Raw genomic sequence first — 17,370 nt, 5'->3', positions numbered from 1 at the left:
TTGTTGCCCAGGCTGGAGTGCAATGGCGAGATCTTGACTCACTGCAACCTCCGCCTCCTGGGTTCAAGCGATTCTCCTGCCTCAGCCTCCCGAGTAGCTGGGATTACAGGCATGTGCCACCATGCCTGGCTAATATTGTATTTTTTTTTTTTTTTTTTTTAGTAGAGATGGGGTTTCTCCATGTTGGTCAGGTTGGGCTCGAACTCCCGACCTCAGGTGATCCACCCACCTCGGCCTCCCAAAGTGCTGGGATTATAGGCGTGAACCACTGCACCCGGCAAATATTTTATTTTATTTTTTGAGATGGAGTCTTGCTCTGTCGCCCAGGCTGGAGTGCAGTGGCATGATCTCAGCTCATTGCAACCTCTGCTGCCCGGGTTCAAGCGATTGTCCTGCCTCAGCCTCCTGAGTAGCTGGGATCACAGGCGTGTGCCACCACGCCTGGCTAATTTTTGTGTTTTTAGTAGAGATGGGGTTTCAGTATCTTGGCCAGGCTGATCTTGAACCACATGATCTGCCCGTCTCGGCCTCCCAAAGCGCTGGGATTATAGACATGAGCCACCACGCCCGGCCGCACCCGGCCAATATTTCTTTTGAAATTCACTGGGAGTTATAATTTTACTACCAGTTCAATATGAATTAACAGGTAGTGCGGCTGTAAAAAATACTAAACAGTTTTAGGATGCACAATAATAATAAAAATAATAGCAGCAATGATTTCAGAAGTGCCTATTATGTGCCAGGCATGTTCCATCAAATACTTTATGTAATTTTTGCAGGGCATTCATGATTTTCCTCCTTTTAGAGATGAGGATGAAACATATAAATTGTTAGTCCCAAGCCCACAGCTGATCAATGGCAGGACTGGGATTTTAACTCATCTGAATCTCCCAAGTTCCTACCCTGTCCTCTCTGCCACCCATCAGCTGTCGCCTGGAGAACAGAGGAAGGTGGCTTTGAATTTAGTTCTGGGCCTCGTGCTTTAGGGGGATTGGGGACTAACTGAACTGAATGCTGAGGCGGATGGGTGGAGTGATGGGGCCTCGGAACCACAGCCCTGGGAGATGGCTGAGGGAATTAGGATTGGTTGTTGCCGTGGAAATACTGGACCCAGGGGAAAGAGAGTGTGTTCACATAGGTCCCCTGGAGTACCGTTTTAGTCTGGTTAAAAATTTTCTACTTGAGGAGGTGGAACTAAGAGTGGATTCTTTTCCTTATAAATGAATGGGCCTTTGTTTAAAAAAGGGATGTAATAGACGCAACTGCAGCAAAAGTGAGCTCCTGGAGCTGCCTCCTTAGGCTGATGAACTGGAAGAGAACTCTTAACCTTAAAGGGCAGGAAAAGGTTAAAGCTCCTCATTGCTACAGACATAGCAGGGCAATAAGCCCCTGATAGCAGAAAAGGGGAGCACCCCAAGGCACTCACTCTGCAATCCGGGTCCCCAGGGACTCAGCCTGCCTCCCACAGGGAGAAGAAGGGCAGATCTGCCCACAGGACAGAGGGTTTCAGCAGATACAGAGCATGGATCTGCACGTATCCAGATGCCTCAGGCCACCCAGAGAGAGCATCGTGGGCCTCTTTGCTGCATGGGGCTTGCTAGGTACTGCTATACTGTGAAGCACCCAGGCAGTCTGGAGCTGCACGGCCTGCGCATGAGTCCAACAGGTACAAGCTGTTGTGGGCTTATAACGTCAGCACCTAAGTAGGAATTGAATGCAATCAAGTTGAGTTACCTGCCTGCAGGTAAATTAAATTAAATCCTCATTTAAATTAGGAGACATGGGTGAGGGCCTAAAGGGGCCAGGACACAGAATGCCCAGGCTTTCAATAGGTGATAGTCTCAATAGGTGATAGAGGTGGCACTGAAGGGTGTGGCACCTCCCTGGAAAGGAGCACAGCTGTGGTCACCAGGTGAGGCTGTGGCCTCCATCGTAAAGGCCATGTGGGGCGGCAAGTGACCTACCACAGGGCACAGTAAGTCAGCAGGGAGTGACCACCAGGATTCCTTACTGAAGTTGGATTCCTCAGCCTCTGCTATGCTATCCTCAGATTCAGATTCAACTTTTTGTTTTGTTTTGTCCCGCTCTGTTGCCCAGGCTGGAGGGCAGTGGCGTGATCTTGGCTCACTGCAACCTCTGCCTCCTGGGTTCAAGTGATTCTAGTGCCTCAGCCTCCCGAGTAGCTGGGATTACAGGCATACGCCACCACAACTGGCGACTTTTTTTGTGTTTTTTAGTAGAGATGGGGTTTCGCCATGTTGCCCAGGCTGATCTCAAACTCCTGGCCTCTAAGTGATCCACCTGCCTCGGCCTCCCAAAGTGCTGAGATTACAGGCACGAGTCATCGCGCCGGCCCCCGATTCACTTTTTAGGAGGGGACATCTGTGTCGTTTCCAGGTCTGGCTATTTTGAATAAAGCAGCTGTGAATATTCGTGTACACATTTTTGTGTGATGTAAGCTTTCATTTATTTGTGATAACTGCTCAGGAGTGCAGTTGCTGGGTCGTACAGTAGTTGCATATTTATTTCATTTTTTACGAAACTGCCACACTGCTCTCCAGAGTGGCTTCACCGTTTTACATCCCACAGCAGTGTATGAGTGCTGCAGCTTCTCCATATCCTTGCTAGCGTTTTATTTAGTAGCTAAGTAGCTACTTTTATTTTAGCCACTCTGGTAGGTATGCAGGTATACAAGGCCATCTCATCGTAGGTTTTTTTGTGTCTTTGTTTTGTTTTTTTTGAGACCGGGTCTTGTTCTGTAGCTTGCCCGGGTTGGGGTGCAGTGGGCAATCATAGCGCACTGCAGCCCTGACTTCCTAGGTTCAAGGGATCCTCCCGCCTTAGCTTCCCAAGTAGCGATTTATAGGACAACAGGTGTGCAGCACCATGCCCAGCTAATTTTTAAATTATTTTGTAGAAATGGGGTTTCACTATGTTGCCAAGGCTGGTCTCAAGTCTCCTGGCCTCCCAAAGTGCTGAGATTATGGGAGTGAGCCACGACGCCAGCCTTCATTGTAGTTTTAACTTGCTTTTCTCTTTTTTTTTTTTTTTTGAGAAGAAGTCTTGCTCTGTCGCTCAGGCTGGAGTGCAGTGGTGCGATCTCGGCTCACTGCAAGCTCCACCTCCTGGTTTCAAGTGATTCTGCTGCCTCAGCCTCCCGAGTAGCTGGGACTACAGGTGCCCGCCACCACGCCTGGCTAATTTTTGTATTTTTAGTAGAGACGAGGTTTCACTATGTTGGCCAGGCTGGTCTCGAATTTCTGACCTTGTGATCCGCCCGCCTCGGCCTCCCAAAGTGTTGGGGATTACAGGCATGAGCCACCGCGCCTGACCAACTTGCTTTTCTCTAATGGCTGGCGATGTTAATTTTTCATTGGCTTATTTACCGTCTCCTTCTGTGGAATGATCTGGCTTAGAAAAAGAAAAATTCCACAGAGGTGCTATAAAAACGGGCAGGGTGTCAAAAGCCTTGGCCTCCTGTTTGGGCTTTGCCTCTCAGGGCTTCAGGTGAAGGTGCTTGGTCATCTCTGAGGTCCCTTCCTGCTCCCAGTGTCCTCTGACTCCAAAATAGAGTCATGCCCCTTGGCGAGCAGCCCGGCGGGAGCTATGGTGCGTAGGAGGCCCGGACGGCGGCCCCTGCCCACATGCCATCACCTTCCAGCCCCGTCTCCACAGGAGCTTGCCCAGGCTGACTCACAGGTGCTGTATTATTTAAGGAAAGTTGTTTATTGATTGTTGGCCCTGGAAATAAAAAGAAAAACAAAGAAGCAGATGCAGAGTGTCTCCTTGCCACCTCCCTCTGGGCGCCTCTGAGATGGTGGCTGAGGACCAGGCCCCACTCTGGGCGAGGCTTCCTTTCTGCCACTGGTGCTTCCCTTTGTCTCTCTGCAGCCTGGGCCTGTGCTTTGGGTTTAGTTTTGCAACACAGTCATGCTGAAGGTCCCAGAGATGCTTCCCCTTTTTATTGTAATTAAACCAAAAAAGAAACATGGGGTATGTAATTTAGAACTACTCATAACTGCATCGATGGAAGGAATTTTCTCTTTAAAGCTAGCACTGGATTTCACCTTGCACCCTAGGCCACTTGCCCATGTCCTTGTCATCTTTTAACTCCTGTCTCAGGAGTGGGCAGCAGAAAGTGGTCTTGAGAGTTAATGGGATTGCTACTAGTTTGAGTACCTGCTGGAGGGTTTGGTCTCCATCGAGAAACAGGGGAAGATGTCATCTGCTTAAGAAGGTGTTTATGTTTGTTTTTCTGCCCAGTGACGTACATGAACCTGGTAGTGTGTGAAATAAAGCATCTTAGTCCTCATTTCAGTGAATCAGAAGAAACTAAAAGGCATGGTTGTTTCTCCCTTGGTATGATGAAGTCTATATAATATTTGCAAAATCTCCTTTGGTGAATTTGTATAAACAATCTATCACAAAGAAAGTATTGTTTTCTATATGGGCTTAAAGGATTTTTGGAAAATGGGCAGAGGATTTTCCCATGTATTCACTGAGCCTGGGGAATGGAAATCATCTCATGGAGACAGATGACCACAGGCTTTCCACCCAGTCCCCGTGGCCCACTAGAATTGTCCAGCATGTTTCAGTGGTTATTTGATTGGGCTCAAGACCAAAGTTGGAACTGAATCAAATGATGGTTTGGTTCAGAATATTTTTCCGTTTTGGTACATTTTGAAAACCTAGGTTTGATGCTGGTTGCAGTTGTTCAACAGATTTTTGAAAAAAAAACTTTTGGTACCACACACACTGAGGCCTTTTGGGGGTGGGGGTAGGGAAAGCATCAGGATAAATAGCTAATGCATGTGGGGCTTAATACCTAGGTGATGGGTTATAGGTGCAGCAAACCACCATGACACTTGTTTACCTATGTAACAAACCTGCACATCCTGCATATTTATCCTAGAACTTCAAATAAAATAAAAAAAGTTTAAAAAGAAAATAAAAGAGAAGATTTTTAGAAAAAAAAAAAAAAGAAAAGAAAAAGATTTTAGAGCCACCGAATCTCTTTTTAGAGTATAGGAAGAATAGAAATACATTGGGTAGAGCAGTTTTTGACAGACGATGATTTGGGTTTATATGAGATATACAAAACTATTCTTACGCATTTTTACTGCATGCGACAACTTGGGATTTCTTAGTATTTTCCACATCAACCACACTACTTTAAGTCATCTGATTAGAAGTGTATGAACATGTTATAAGCTCAGAAAATGGCATGTAAAAGCAATAGAGGGCCGGGTGCGGTGGCTCACGCCTGTAGTGCCAGCACTTTGGGAGGCCGAGGCGGGCAGATTGCCTGAGGTCAGGAGTTCAAGACCAGCCTGGCCAACTTGGCAAAACCTCATCTCTACTAAAAATACAAAAATTAGCCGGCCACTATGACGGGCACCTGCTGTAGTCCTAGCTACTTGGGAGGCTGAGGCAAGAGAATCACTTGAACCTGGGAGGCGGAGGTTTCGGTGAGCCGAGATCTTGCTACTGCACTCCAGCCTGGGCGACAGAGCAAGACTCCATCTCAAAAATAAATACATAAAAATAAAAGCAATAGAGTATTACAGTGTGAATCAGGAAATCTTGCACATTTTGAAGGTTTAAAATGACTTGGTTTAATAAAGAAAGAAAACTTCTAATACCTAGAAAATTGATGTTGAATGGGAAAAATAAAACAAAATATTGCTATACAAAAACCTCTTGTTACGTTCCTGAGTCAAAACCTGATATTTGTGTTTGGCTTGTTTGAATACATAAAATATATTATGGCCATTGGTGAGTAGTTAGTTCATGTTGATTCAAGTTACTTCTCCAGATAGCATCATTGTTATAAAATTTAATTTCCATGAACTTACCTTCTTCCAGGATGGTTGTGTGTGTTGATCTTCTGGTTTCTTAAATATTCTGGGTCAGAGTTACTATACTTGCATTTGTGCTTCGCAATGAACTAGAATAAATACTTTCTATTAAAACCAGCACAGGTTTTGCTAAAGAGAATGCACGCACAGGCCTTGTCTTTTTGCTGCAAGGTAGAGGGTTTTATCTACTACCTGTGACTAACTAGCTTTCAGGAAAGAGTGAACTAATGCTTTACTCATGGAGTTCACAAATGTTCATGGTGTACCGGCAGTAGGGATACATATATAAGCATAGCTTAGTTCCTACCTTCTAGGGATTCGAAGTTTACTAGAGGAGGCAGGTTGTAATCCCTAATACCTATTATGCCTTTATTATGTGGTAGGCATTGAAGGAGAAGTTAAGTGACATGTCTAAAATCACAGTAGTAGAAGAGTCAGGCTATGAACCAAGATATTCTTAAGAATTTCTCATCGTTGGCATTTAGGGACAGATAGTTTTTGGTTGTGTGGGGCTGCTCTGTGTACTGTAGGATGTTTAGCAGTATCTCTGGTCAGTAGCACCTCCCCCTATTTATGACAACCAGATGTCTCCAGACATTGCCAAATGTCCCCCATGGGGAGAATCGCCCCTGATTGAAAAGCACTGCTCTAGAGCCTGCTCTTGTGCCCACCACCCTCTACTGTCTTCCCAGATGAGTGAGTGCAATGGGAGAGAATAAGCAAGTGTGAAGTCCCAATTCCTGCTGGCAGCAGAGGACAGATGCCAACACTACCTAGGGTGGTGGAGAAGAGAAATATTCTCAGATATGGTGCCATTGGAGTTAAATTTTGAAGCGATTCACGTAGTCAGAGAAAAAGGAAGACTATCTGGAGTAAAGGGATGTGTGCGCACAAAAGCACGGCAGCAGGAGGAAGCAGGGCAACCTTGAGGATGACAGGTAGTTTTCTATAGACCCTTTTTGATTTCCTCTTCAGTGCTGTTCTCTTGTTTTCTCTGTTCAGTCAGCAAGCCAGGGTCACAGCAGCTCTACATGTCATTCTTACTTCAAATCAAAGGTGTTGTGTTAGTCAGGATGAGCTAGGTTATGTTGCAGTAACAAAGAGCCCCAGAATTGGCAGCAGAAAACAAGAAAAGTTTATTTCCTGCTCCTGCCGCATAGCTGATCTGGGTCAGCTGTGGTCTCATGGTGCTGGTTACTGTACAGAGGGAATGAGAACATGGCGAATTACATACTGACTTGTAAAGCTACATTCCAGACAAGGAACATTTATCACTTCTGCTCACATTTAATTGGCCAGGCAAGTCTGCTGTCCTCACCTAATTTTAAGGGGGCAAGGGAGTAGAGTCCTACCATGTGCCCAGGAGAACTAGAAATATTTGGGGACAGCACTCAGGTGTACCATAGATGTCAGAGGCTCATACCTGAAATGTTCAGGCACACACAACTCATCATCTGCTCTCTGACAGCCTCCTAACTTGGCTTTCAAGAAGGGCCCTTTGCCATAGACGGTCAAGATTTTAAAAAATATCAATTATCTGAGTAAGTCAAGGAAAGTCCTGTGGAACCAGGTCACAAGCCCTCAGTTTTTAGAGTCAGGATGTTGGGGTGGGAGTGATGATAGAACTGATTGAAGTCAATATAGCCTGGATGTGGTAGATTGTTTTACGAGGAGGGGTAGTTGTTCAGGACACTGATTGTTATCTCAACACCCAGGATGCTTTCTTTGGCTGTCACTGTAGTAAAAAGAACAGTTTTAAAGCCTGAGCCAAGTGTCAAGCAGCAGGAGGGTGTCCTTCGTGAACTCTGAATTTATGGGGCTGTGTCTGAGAGCGAAGAGATGCCAACAGTAGCGACTGAGAACATTCTGGATGATTTTAGTAAACCCCGAACAAATTCCTTATACACCAAGGAGCATTCTCCTTGTTAGAAATTCCTCTAGACCACGACTCTGGCCCTGGCCCTGGGGTGAGGAGATAGAGAGGGTGCCTGGCTGTAGTGGATCTAAAACGGGATGACACCGGAAACCTGTGGGGAGGACGCCGTCCTTGTCGCCCCTTGACAGAGGGGGCACAGAGGCCTTAGAGAAACAAAAATAAAAATAGCAATTGTTTGCCACTTCCCTCCCCAATACAGTGTTCTCTCCAAACCTGGTTTCCACTCTATTTCTGAACTGTTTCGCCCCATGGTGTGTAGGGAGCCAGGGTAAATGTGGGAGTGGGAGGAAGGGGACACAGGCAGCAACTCAAAGGAAGGCAGAATTAGTAGCCGTCTGGGAACCGGGGGCGGGGGCATTCTAGAAATGCGAAGAGGTCGAATAGCCAGCTGGGTCCAGAGTCTCCTCACCTCTGGTGTCTTAGCAGAGCATGAGTGTGTGTGTATGTGTGTTTATATGTGTGTATATGTATTTGCACATGTGCACGTGTGTATGTGTGTGTGCATGCATGTGTGTATATGGGTAAGTGTGCAGTGTATGTGTGTTTATGTGCATGCATGCATGTATGGGTGCAGATATGTGGGTGTGTAGATAAGTGTGGGTGTGCACATGCGTACACCCACGGGAGGGGTGCGATGGAAGTTGTGTGCAGCTGCGTGAGCGTTACTGACCATCCTGTGGTTTGCTGATAGCTGCTTAATCTGGGTTGTGTGTTTCCTCCCTCCCCCAGCAGACACTCAGGGCACTCCGTGATGCACGGGGACGCTAATATTTTCACACCTGCAATCTGTATTGTTCTTTTCTCCTTCGGAGGGCAATATTGCCCTTCTGGGTGCTTAAGCAGGAAACACAGGACCAGATAATTTAAGAGGAGCCTTAATGCTCAGGGCCAGAACAGACAGACTGGCCTGAACAAGGTCACAGGCCGTCCAGGGAGTGTAGGGCTAGGGCAATGCCAGCCCACTTCCTCCCAGGCAAGCGCTCCCTTCACGGTGGCCACCTTCCCTTCAACGCCTTTGTTTCCTGGCTGTAAAATGGGGATGTTGCATACAGCTGTGTAGGAAGTGTTTGCAAGTGCCCAGGCTCTGGGAATTTGAGTAAAGAAGGCCCTTTGTCAGTGGTGCACATAGCCTTGGCTTTCTTCACCTTATCAGTTGTCCATTCAGTTGGAGTAGCTATGAACACCCACTTACCCTTCACGTATCCTAGGATCAGGACTGTGCCTGCAGTGACCACGAAGCCTGGGGAGCCAGATGGCTATGGACCTCACAAGGGCCTGCCAGTTCCCAGGAAGGGGGTCTGGGCTGTCAGGACGGGGGGCAGCAGCAGGACTCAGAGAGAGGGGTTGCCTTGCAGTGAGCCCTGCCCATCTCTAGTGCGGTGGGAAGGTGGTTTAAACCCTGCCCTTACCCCATGCTCTGAGGTCTCCGGAAGACACAGGTGCTATATATAAAACTAAGACTATTATCTCACTCTTGCTAAGTTTCCACCCTCGCGGCTTACTGTACACCACCGGGGAGAACATTTCCTGAAGCCCTTCTCCCGGAGCTCTGGGGCCAGGGTGAGGGACGCCTTCTGAGAGAAAAACCTTCCCCACAGGGAGGCCTTTTGCAGAATGGGGAGGAGAATAAAAATGTCCAGGCAAATGCCCAGCCTCATCCTAGCGAGGTTCCCACTAGCTGAGGTGGGGACCAACATGGTACCAGCCTACAGGGAAGCCCCTCATCTTCCCCCTTTTGCCTTTTATTTATTTTTTTGAGACAGAGTCTCGCTCTGTCGCCCAGGCTGGAGTGCGGTGGCGCGATCTCGGCTCACTGCAAGCTCCGCCTCCCGGGTTCACGCCATTCTCCTGCCTCAGCCTCCGGAGTAGCTGGGACTACAGGCGCCCGCCAACGCGCCCGGCTAATTTTTTTTTTGTATTTGTAGTAGAGACGGGGTTTCACCGTGGTCTCGATCTCCTGACCTCGTGATCCACCCGCCTTGGCCTCCCAAAGTGCTGGGATTACAGGCGTGAGCCACCGCGCCTGGCCTTTGCCTTTTAACATGGAGTCTCTGGGTCAGGGATGGATGTGGTGGTGAGGGATGCTAAGTATGAGCAGACACCCTAGTGGGTTCAGCTCAAACTCCAGAGGGGATGGGGATGGGCAACACTCCTGAGGAACTTCTGTTCAGCACTCGTCATGGCCATGACAAATGATGGGAGGTCCAGGTTGGGAGGTTTCCATTTAAGCGTTGGTTCCTTGCGATTTCCCTGGGCAGTTTTTTCAAACAACCCATGATCGTCATTTTCAGTAGAACGATCCCCATTGTTTGGGACTGTCCGGCACACTGAAGGTCACTGAGCATCTGGGCATCTGGGCCCTGGAGCACTATTTGCCATCGTGCAACATACACAACACACACACACACTCTCTCTCTCTCTCTCTCTCTCTAAACACCCTCTAGGGCTGGAGGCAGGTACTGCATCTGGTTAGGAACCACTGTAAGGAATTATTTACCTTGGCAACATCTCAAGAGGATATCGAATTGGAGTCAAAGGATTTTGGGGAGGTGGAGTAGGAAGGAGGTAGAGGATGTTAGGCTGAGAAATGTCCTGTCAGCTTGGACAGGGTATTGGCCTAATTTTTTTAAGTGAAGAAGTTTCATTTTTTTTGTCCTATTTATGAGCACCCAATTGACTGAGCACTGTGAGTTAACTGGAGAATCTTGTGCATTTTGTTTGGTTTTGTCTTCATTCTTTCTTAATAAGAATGTTTTACTAAGATGTCTCTTAATAAGCACTATTACCTGTGGGGCCAGCTTCATGAATGCAGTTGCACAGGCCGCATGCTCAGAGGGTCCCCGCTTTTGGGGTTGAATGCCTGGCCGTTGCTGCCTTGAAATTCATAATAATTCTTTGAGTTGGTGTTTTGTAAGTGAAGTCCAGTGGGACAATGAAGCATGAATTCCCTGGGCTCCAGCCCCACCTGGCTTCCTTCTCTCCACCCCTGGCAACTACTGACTCTTCTGATCCCATCAGGGGCCTGGGTTAAGGTTCAGGGAGGGATAGGGTTGGCATCACTGGTGTCCCAAGGTAGGGTGTGGTGGCCATCCCCACCCCAGGCTGGCAGGGCCAAAAAGTGGGCAACTCCATGAGAATCCAGCTCACTCTGGATCCAAATACCAAGCGTGTCCCAGCACGAGTGTGCAATCGCTTTGGGTCTGCCCAGGCAGGTGTGTGGGAAGAGGAGACCCTCTCTGCTCCTGGCCCAGCACCCTGTAGAGGAAGGCAGTAGACACTTAAGAGTGGCCAGAGTCAAGGGGTGGGATCCCAGAGTCTTGTGAGACTCTGCACTCATTAAATAGCAAATAAGAAACACTGTATCAAGTTGAGAGAAACCCTGCAGAAGAAAGGAAGGAAACAGTTTATTTTAGTACCTTTTATGGCACTTTTTTCCTGCCTTTTGAAAAAGGGCGCTGCATTTTTACTTTGCACTGGGCCCTGAAACTTACGTAGCTGGCCCTACTTGCTTACTTCATTGCTATCTGCGGTTTCTGTTTATTTTCTGTCTCCTGTTTCTAAAAAGAAATAACTAGTTAAAAGGGCTCACCATGAACACAGGTGCTTCCATTTGTTTCCCCCTTTCTGTTCTTCTGAGGGACACGATCACCAGCCAGTCACCAGCTGCCCCACCCCAGACTTCTTTTCCAATGCTACTTATTAGCACCGCACTTTCTGAAGGAGGCCATGAGTCAGGGGAGAGGAGACGGGGGCAGGGAAGACAGATTTATCTGTCACTGGGATGTGGGTGAATTTTGTAGTGGGTGGGTTGTGAATCTTCCCATTGGGGAGTGATTTCTTCCCAGGTAGTTATGAGCTAGTGCTGGCCCCAGGCAGGATGCTGTCAGGATACTAGACAGGGAACCATAAAGCAAAGTTCCAAGAAATGAAGCTCTGCTCTCATCAGCAAGCTTTATTAAGGGACTCTTTTCAAGCGGAGAGATAGTGCTGCACCAAACAAGTTAAGCACTGTCCTTGGGCAGGAGTATCATGCCGTAAGACATGGCCCAAGGGAGAATGACAGTGAGGAAATGTAACTGCAGGTCAGGTGGGCCTGTAGACAGGGTCAGGTGAGGGCTAGGCCCTGCCCACTGCCGCTTCTCACCGTTGGGCCCTAGTCATGGAAGTTTCATGTTTAGACAAAGGAGGGTCAGGGAAATCTTCTGCTTTATCTAGGAAGTTCTTGTTGGGGGGAAGTTGGATGCCAGGAGCCACTGCACCTGCCTCTACCCTAGTCCCCTCCACAGCCTGCTGCATAGTTTCCAAGTGTCCCAGTACCACAGTGACACCCACCCCACCCATACATTTTAAGTGTTAGCCACTTCTTGTCTGTTACTATAAAATGCACATCAGACATTCCTAGACCCATTGGAGACCTGGAGAGGCCAGACACTGGACATCCTCCTACCACTGGGCCAGACACACCCATGGCAGCCCAGACAGGCAGCCCAGGGCAGGGGAGGCCATCGCTGTTTCTGGATGTTCCTAGCCTGGTGCCTCACCAGGGAGGGGGTGCAGCCAGAATAAAGGCATGGGACATACTCATGCTAAAAAGTCACTCACTGTTTATATAAAATCCAAACGTAACTGGGCATCCTGTACTTTTTCTGGCAGCTCTAACCCAGAAGGCAATATTGTCACAGCCTTTGTGAAATGGGTGAATCCAGAAAGGAGATAGCTGGTGGCCCAGAGGCCTCTGGAGGTCCCCTATTGAGGGGCCAGACGTCTGGGGCTCTGCTGCCCACTGCTGCCACCTGCTTGCTGTGCCATCTGGAGTTGTTCTGAGACCTGGTGTAGCTCGTGTTCACCAGTATCTTCTTCCATCTCTTAGGCTCTCCCCCAGAATGGAATACAGTGAGGGGCCTGGCAGAATCCTGGCCTAGGGCAGCATGGCCTGCCAGGCCTCCATCAGAAAGCTGCTCAGGTTCCCTGCCTCATGAGTTAAGATGCCGTCAGCTGCAAGTATCAGAAAACTGCAACCCAGTAGAGTTGAACAATAAAGAAAACACATTCTTTCACCTTAATCAGTAAGTCCCAGCACAGGCAGTTCTAGCACTGGCTAATTCATCAGCACAGCAGAGTTACTGAAAGACCTGTGTCCTCTGCATCTCTCTGCCCTGTCCCACAACGTGTTGACTCATCTTTCCTCGTGGTTGCCGGATGGGTGCTGCAGGGCCTCGTGTCCTGTGTGGACATGATAATATCCCTTGGAGGAAAAAGAGGGGATGGCTCTTCATGGTGTCTAAGGCCGAGACATCTTTTTCAGAAGGCTCCCAGCAGACATCCCCTGTGTCTCATTGACCAGAATGTCTCACCTACTTGTTTGTGCCTAAGTCAGCCTCTGGCATGGGAGTGGCTTATAACAATTAGTATTGACTCTGGGAGTAGCTCCAAGGAGCATACATTTGGGTGGGTCTCAATTAGGTCCCTTGAACTGTTCCCTACCTCATTCTACCAACGGTTTGAGGCAGGTTTGATTTATTTTTTCTTTGTTCTTTTTGGTTTTTAACAAAAACTTAAACATTACAGAGAAAGAAGCTAATGATAACCACGACTAAATAATGATAACCACGACTAAATAAATGATTTAACTCATTCTAGGTATTTACAATCCTTGTAAATCCAATTTGGTCTTTGACCAGTTGCCTAATTTTGTTTTACAACTGATTGTACTAGTTTTATCTTTTATTGTTTTAACGTCATTGCATATAGTAATGAACTGTGTGGTCTGATTCCTGAGTGTGAACTTTCAGCTACTACATCATTTATATCATCTTACTCCTACCTTTGGGTGGGTAGTTTCCATATTTTGTTGCAGTTATTGCCATATGCAGCCATGAGCATTTTTGTTAAAATGACCTCTTTTCTTCTCCCTTTAGTGACTTCCTTGGGAAGTGTTCCCCTCAGTGGTACTGCTGGGGCAACGTCCAATACCAAGAATGATGTATAGCATATTTCATCTTCCCACACTACTCTCTGGAAAGCCTGAGCCAATTACGGGGTCATCTGCAAAGTCTAAGTGCTGCAGTTTCCCTATGACCATTGGATTTTGTTTGTAATTTGATATTGTCTTACTGTCCCTTAAAGTTGTAATTTGTAATTATTTAGTTTTCAAGAGGGACTCTACATGTTTCCTTGTGATGATGACCTTTAGTTACTCATGTGTACACTACCTATTTATCCCCATTAAGCCACCATTGCCTGAACATGTTGATGGCATTTTTTATATAGTAAGCTGTCAGTTACTTAATGTACAAATATTTTTCCATTCTATGTTTTTCTCTTAAATTTTTACTTTATTGGCCAGGCGCAGTGGCTCACTTCTGTAATCCCAGCACTTTAGGAGGCCAAGGCGGGCAGATCACCTGAGGTCAAGAGATCGAGACCAGCCTGGCCAACACGGTGAAACCTGGTCTCTACTAAAAATACAAAAATTAGACAGGTGTGGTGGCGGGCACCTGTAATCCCAGCTATTTGGGAGGCTGAGGCAGGAGAATTGCTTGAACCCAAGAGGCGGAGGTTGTGGTGAGCCAAGATGGCACCACTGCACTCTAGCCTGGGCAAAAGAGCGAAACTCCATCTCAAAAAAAAAAAAAAAAAAATTGCACTTTATATGGCAATAATGTTTTTATTCTGAATTATTCTATTAAGTCCCTTTTTTCCCTTGTGAAATTGTTCTTAATTGCGCTGGCCTGGAAATAGAGCCCATATGGTACTGGAGGGTGATGATTTTTCATAATTTTTCTTGTGCAGTCCCTAGAGGATTGAACTATGCCTCATTCTGTGGACTGGACTTTTTGGAAACCCCTTTTTGAGCCCCCAGGAAGCAATCTGGCTGAGAGCTGATGCCTGGATGCTAGCCAGCTGGCTGCTGGCCATATCCAGCCACCCCAGTCCCCTGGCCATCTGTACACCTCAGCAACAGAGTGGCAACTGACACACCCAGGCCCAGAAAGCCAGACAGACTGGCGGCTGGAAACTTCATGGAATCCTTGTAATTAGAAATGGAAAAGACCTGTTAGCTCGAGTGGTATCCTCCTCCTCCTCCCACAGGCCCCAACCAGCTTTAGAAGGTGACATATAATTTGCCCTGTCACCTGGAGCACTCAATTGAGTTGTCTGGGCCTTATCTGTGAAATCCAAGAGCTGGACCAAATCAGTGGTTTTTAACCCCTTTTGGGTCTTATGCCATTTTGGAAAGTGGTAGAAAGCCACACACCCTCCTTCCAGAGAGAGGCACATTTCACAGGCCATTTTGCCCTTTCAGGACATTGATAACAAGAAGCCTGTCTAGATCCTAGCCCACAGTCTTCAGGTTTGGAACCCAAAGACTTGTTGATCTCTGAAGTCCCTCTCAGCTCAGAAAACCCACATTCTAGAAAGTTTTCTGTCAAGGACCCTAGGTACAGAAATGGGTAAAAGGGAGTCTCCTGTACTTAACTTGGACGAAACCATTGTCCAGCCCAATGGGTTTCACTATCAAGTATTTTTATTTATTGTTTTACCATTTATTATTTTCCAGGATTGAGTTCGACTTTGTGGTACCACGTTCTTTCCCATCATCTGAATCTTTCTAAATTTCGTACTGCCTTTGATTGAAACAATTGAACTCTTACAGGTTTGTGGAGTGGAAGTGGGATTTACGTGGTTTTGACCTTCACCTCACAGGAAGGGAGATCATCTTTCGGTAATTCCCAGCAGATATTAGCCTCTGCCTGCTGACCCTCAGCCTCCTCTTCCAGCCCTTTAGCAGCTTGGAATAAGAGGCAACAAACTGCATGGGTTGATGTTTATGTGAACATATGGGTGCTTGGGAGTTGGAAGATGTGGGGGGAATCCGTTCTGATGGCTCTACAAGTGCTTTCCCAGCACTCTGGGCTTGCGTGGTTCCCAGGGCCTTCAGAGTTTCTAATTCCTCAAATGACCTGCCTGACAGGGAGTCCTAAGAAATGATTCGGGCCTCAAAGATCTGTCCTCAGGGGTCAGGAGAAAATGTGCAGTATAAGTTGATATAGCTGGAGAGGGGATGCCTGCAACCTCCAGCTGTGGAGGCCAGCCTAGCCTCCTGGAATGGGGTGGAGGCAGTCACAGATACAAGTCTCCTTGGTGGGAAATTGAAGGTATTCAGGCCCGTATGTGCCCATAGGCACATCTGCATATTTGGATTTGACCCAGGAAGCTTGGGGAAGGAGGGAGAAAATCAGAAGCTTTGACATCTTTTTTTTTTTTTCTTTCTTTGAGACGGCATTTTGCTCTTGTTGCCCAGGCCGGAATGCAATGGCATGATCTCGGCTCACCGCAACCTCTGCCTCCCGGGTTCAAGTGATTCTCCTGCCTCAGCCTCCTGAGTAGCTGGGTTTACAGGCACACGCCACCACGCCTGGCTCATTTTGTATTTTTAGCAGAGATGAGGTTTCTCCATGTTGGTCAGGCTGGTCTCGAACTCCCGACCTCAGGTGACCTGCCCGCCTTGGCCTCCCAAAGTGCTGGGATTGCAGGTGTGAGCCACCGCGCCTGACTGACATCAGTGTTGTTTCTGGACTCTCCTCTCTTCCTCTGGCCATCAGAATGTTTATGGAAAAATGTGAGATGAGGGATAAAGGAATTAGCACCTAAATACTTTACATAATGTTAGGATGATTTTGCTGTGTGGGAGAGTGGCCTGAATGTGGGGAGCCTTTGAGTAACTGACCTATAACTTTTCTTAGGCCCTTCTGGTTTTATCCCAGTTACTGATGCTGTTCTTATCTCCTACCTATTCTGGAATTCATCTCTGAACATTTAATACATTTGGCCAAGCAAGAGCAATGCTGTTGATTTTTTTAAAAAGTACAAGCTTTTGCCAGTACTTCTTTCAAGTTCTAAATTTTATGAGGAGTTTGTTCCACTGTGCAAAGGAGCCTCTGACTTTAAGTCATTCCAGCTCAAGATTTCAAATGAAGTCGAGGCTGTGTGTAGTCACAGGTTTTCTCATGTCATCGGTAGAGATAAAAGCCTCTTAGTTTTAGACTGGGCACAGCATTGTTGAACGTCCATTACTTACTGTTTAAGTAGCCAATGATCTCTGAAAAAAGCTTGGCTGTAAAGTTGGCAAAATGATGCACTGCTTTGTTTCAAGCCACTGTAAACTGTCTTTCCCAGTGTCACTTTTATCTCCAGTGCTTTTGTCACATCTTTTTGCTCATTTCCCCAGAGGGGAAAAATACTGCATTCCCAGAATGACAATTTTCATTGCTGCCCGCTCAATTCAGTTTTTCATAAATGCCCAGAAAATAAACTAGCTGAGTTCTTCTCCATTCTCACACATCTTCATTAGCACACACGAGAAGCTTTTTTACAGGGAATTCTCACGTTGACCAGGTATGATAACCTGTTGCAATGTGGGTAGCCTTGGTTATATTAATGTTTTGAAAGATAAGTCGTGTTATTACTTTCTTGGTCATGTATAATTACATCGGAGATCTAATTATTGAGAGTTAACAACGCTTTGTAATTGGTATTTTATGGCATGCTAAACATTTTTCTGAAGTGCTTGTA

General features: G+C 46.9%; 1 protein-coding gene across 3 annotated transcripts in view; it reads left to right on the top strand.

Moving 5' to 3' along the window:
- The window catches only part of ITPKB (inositol-trisphosphate 3-kinase B), a 128,705-nt gene that overhangs the window by 18,064 nt on the left and 93,271 nt on the right, over window positions 1-17,370 (top strand). The window contains exon 3 of one of the 3 annotated variants that reach the window (XM_063613361.1): window positions 1,447-17,332. The exons of the other annotated variants lie outside the window; for them this stretch is intronic. Within the exon in view, the coding sequence (XP_063469431.1) occupies window positions 1,447-1,707 (261 nt within the window). The 3' untranslated portion in view covers window positions 1,708-17,332. Of the gene's footprint in view, window positions 1-1,446; window positions 17,333-17,370 lie in introns of those variants that run through there. 3 annotated transcript variants of the gene reach the window in all.

This window comes from Symphalangus syndactylus, chromosome 19 (genome assembly GCF_028878055.3).
Source record: "Symphalangus syndactylus isolate Jambi chromosome 19, NHGRI_mSymSyn1-v2.1_pri, whole genome shotgun sequence".
Classification (NCBI taxonomy): Eukaryota; Metazoa; Chordata; class Mammalia; order Primates; family Hylobatidae; genus Symphalangus; species Symphalangus syndactylus.
The sequence above is the reverse complement of the archived record's forward strand: the minus strand, read 5'-3'. Positions and strand labels throughout refer to the sequence as shown.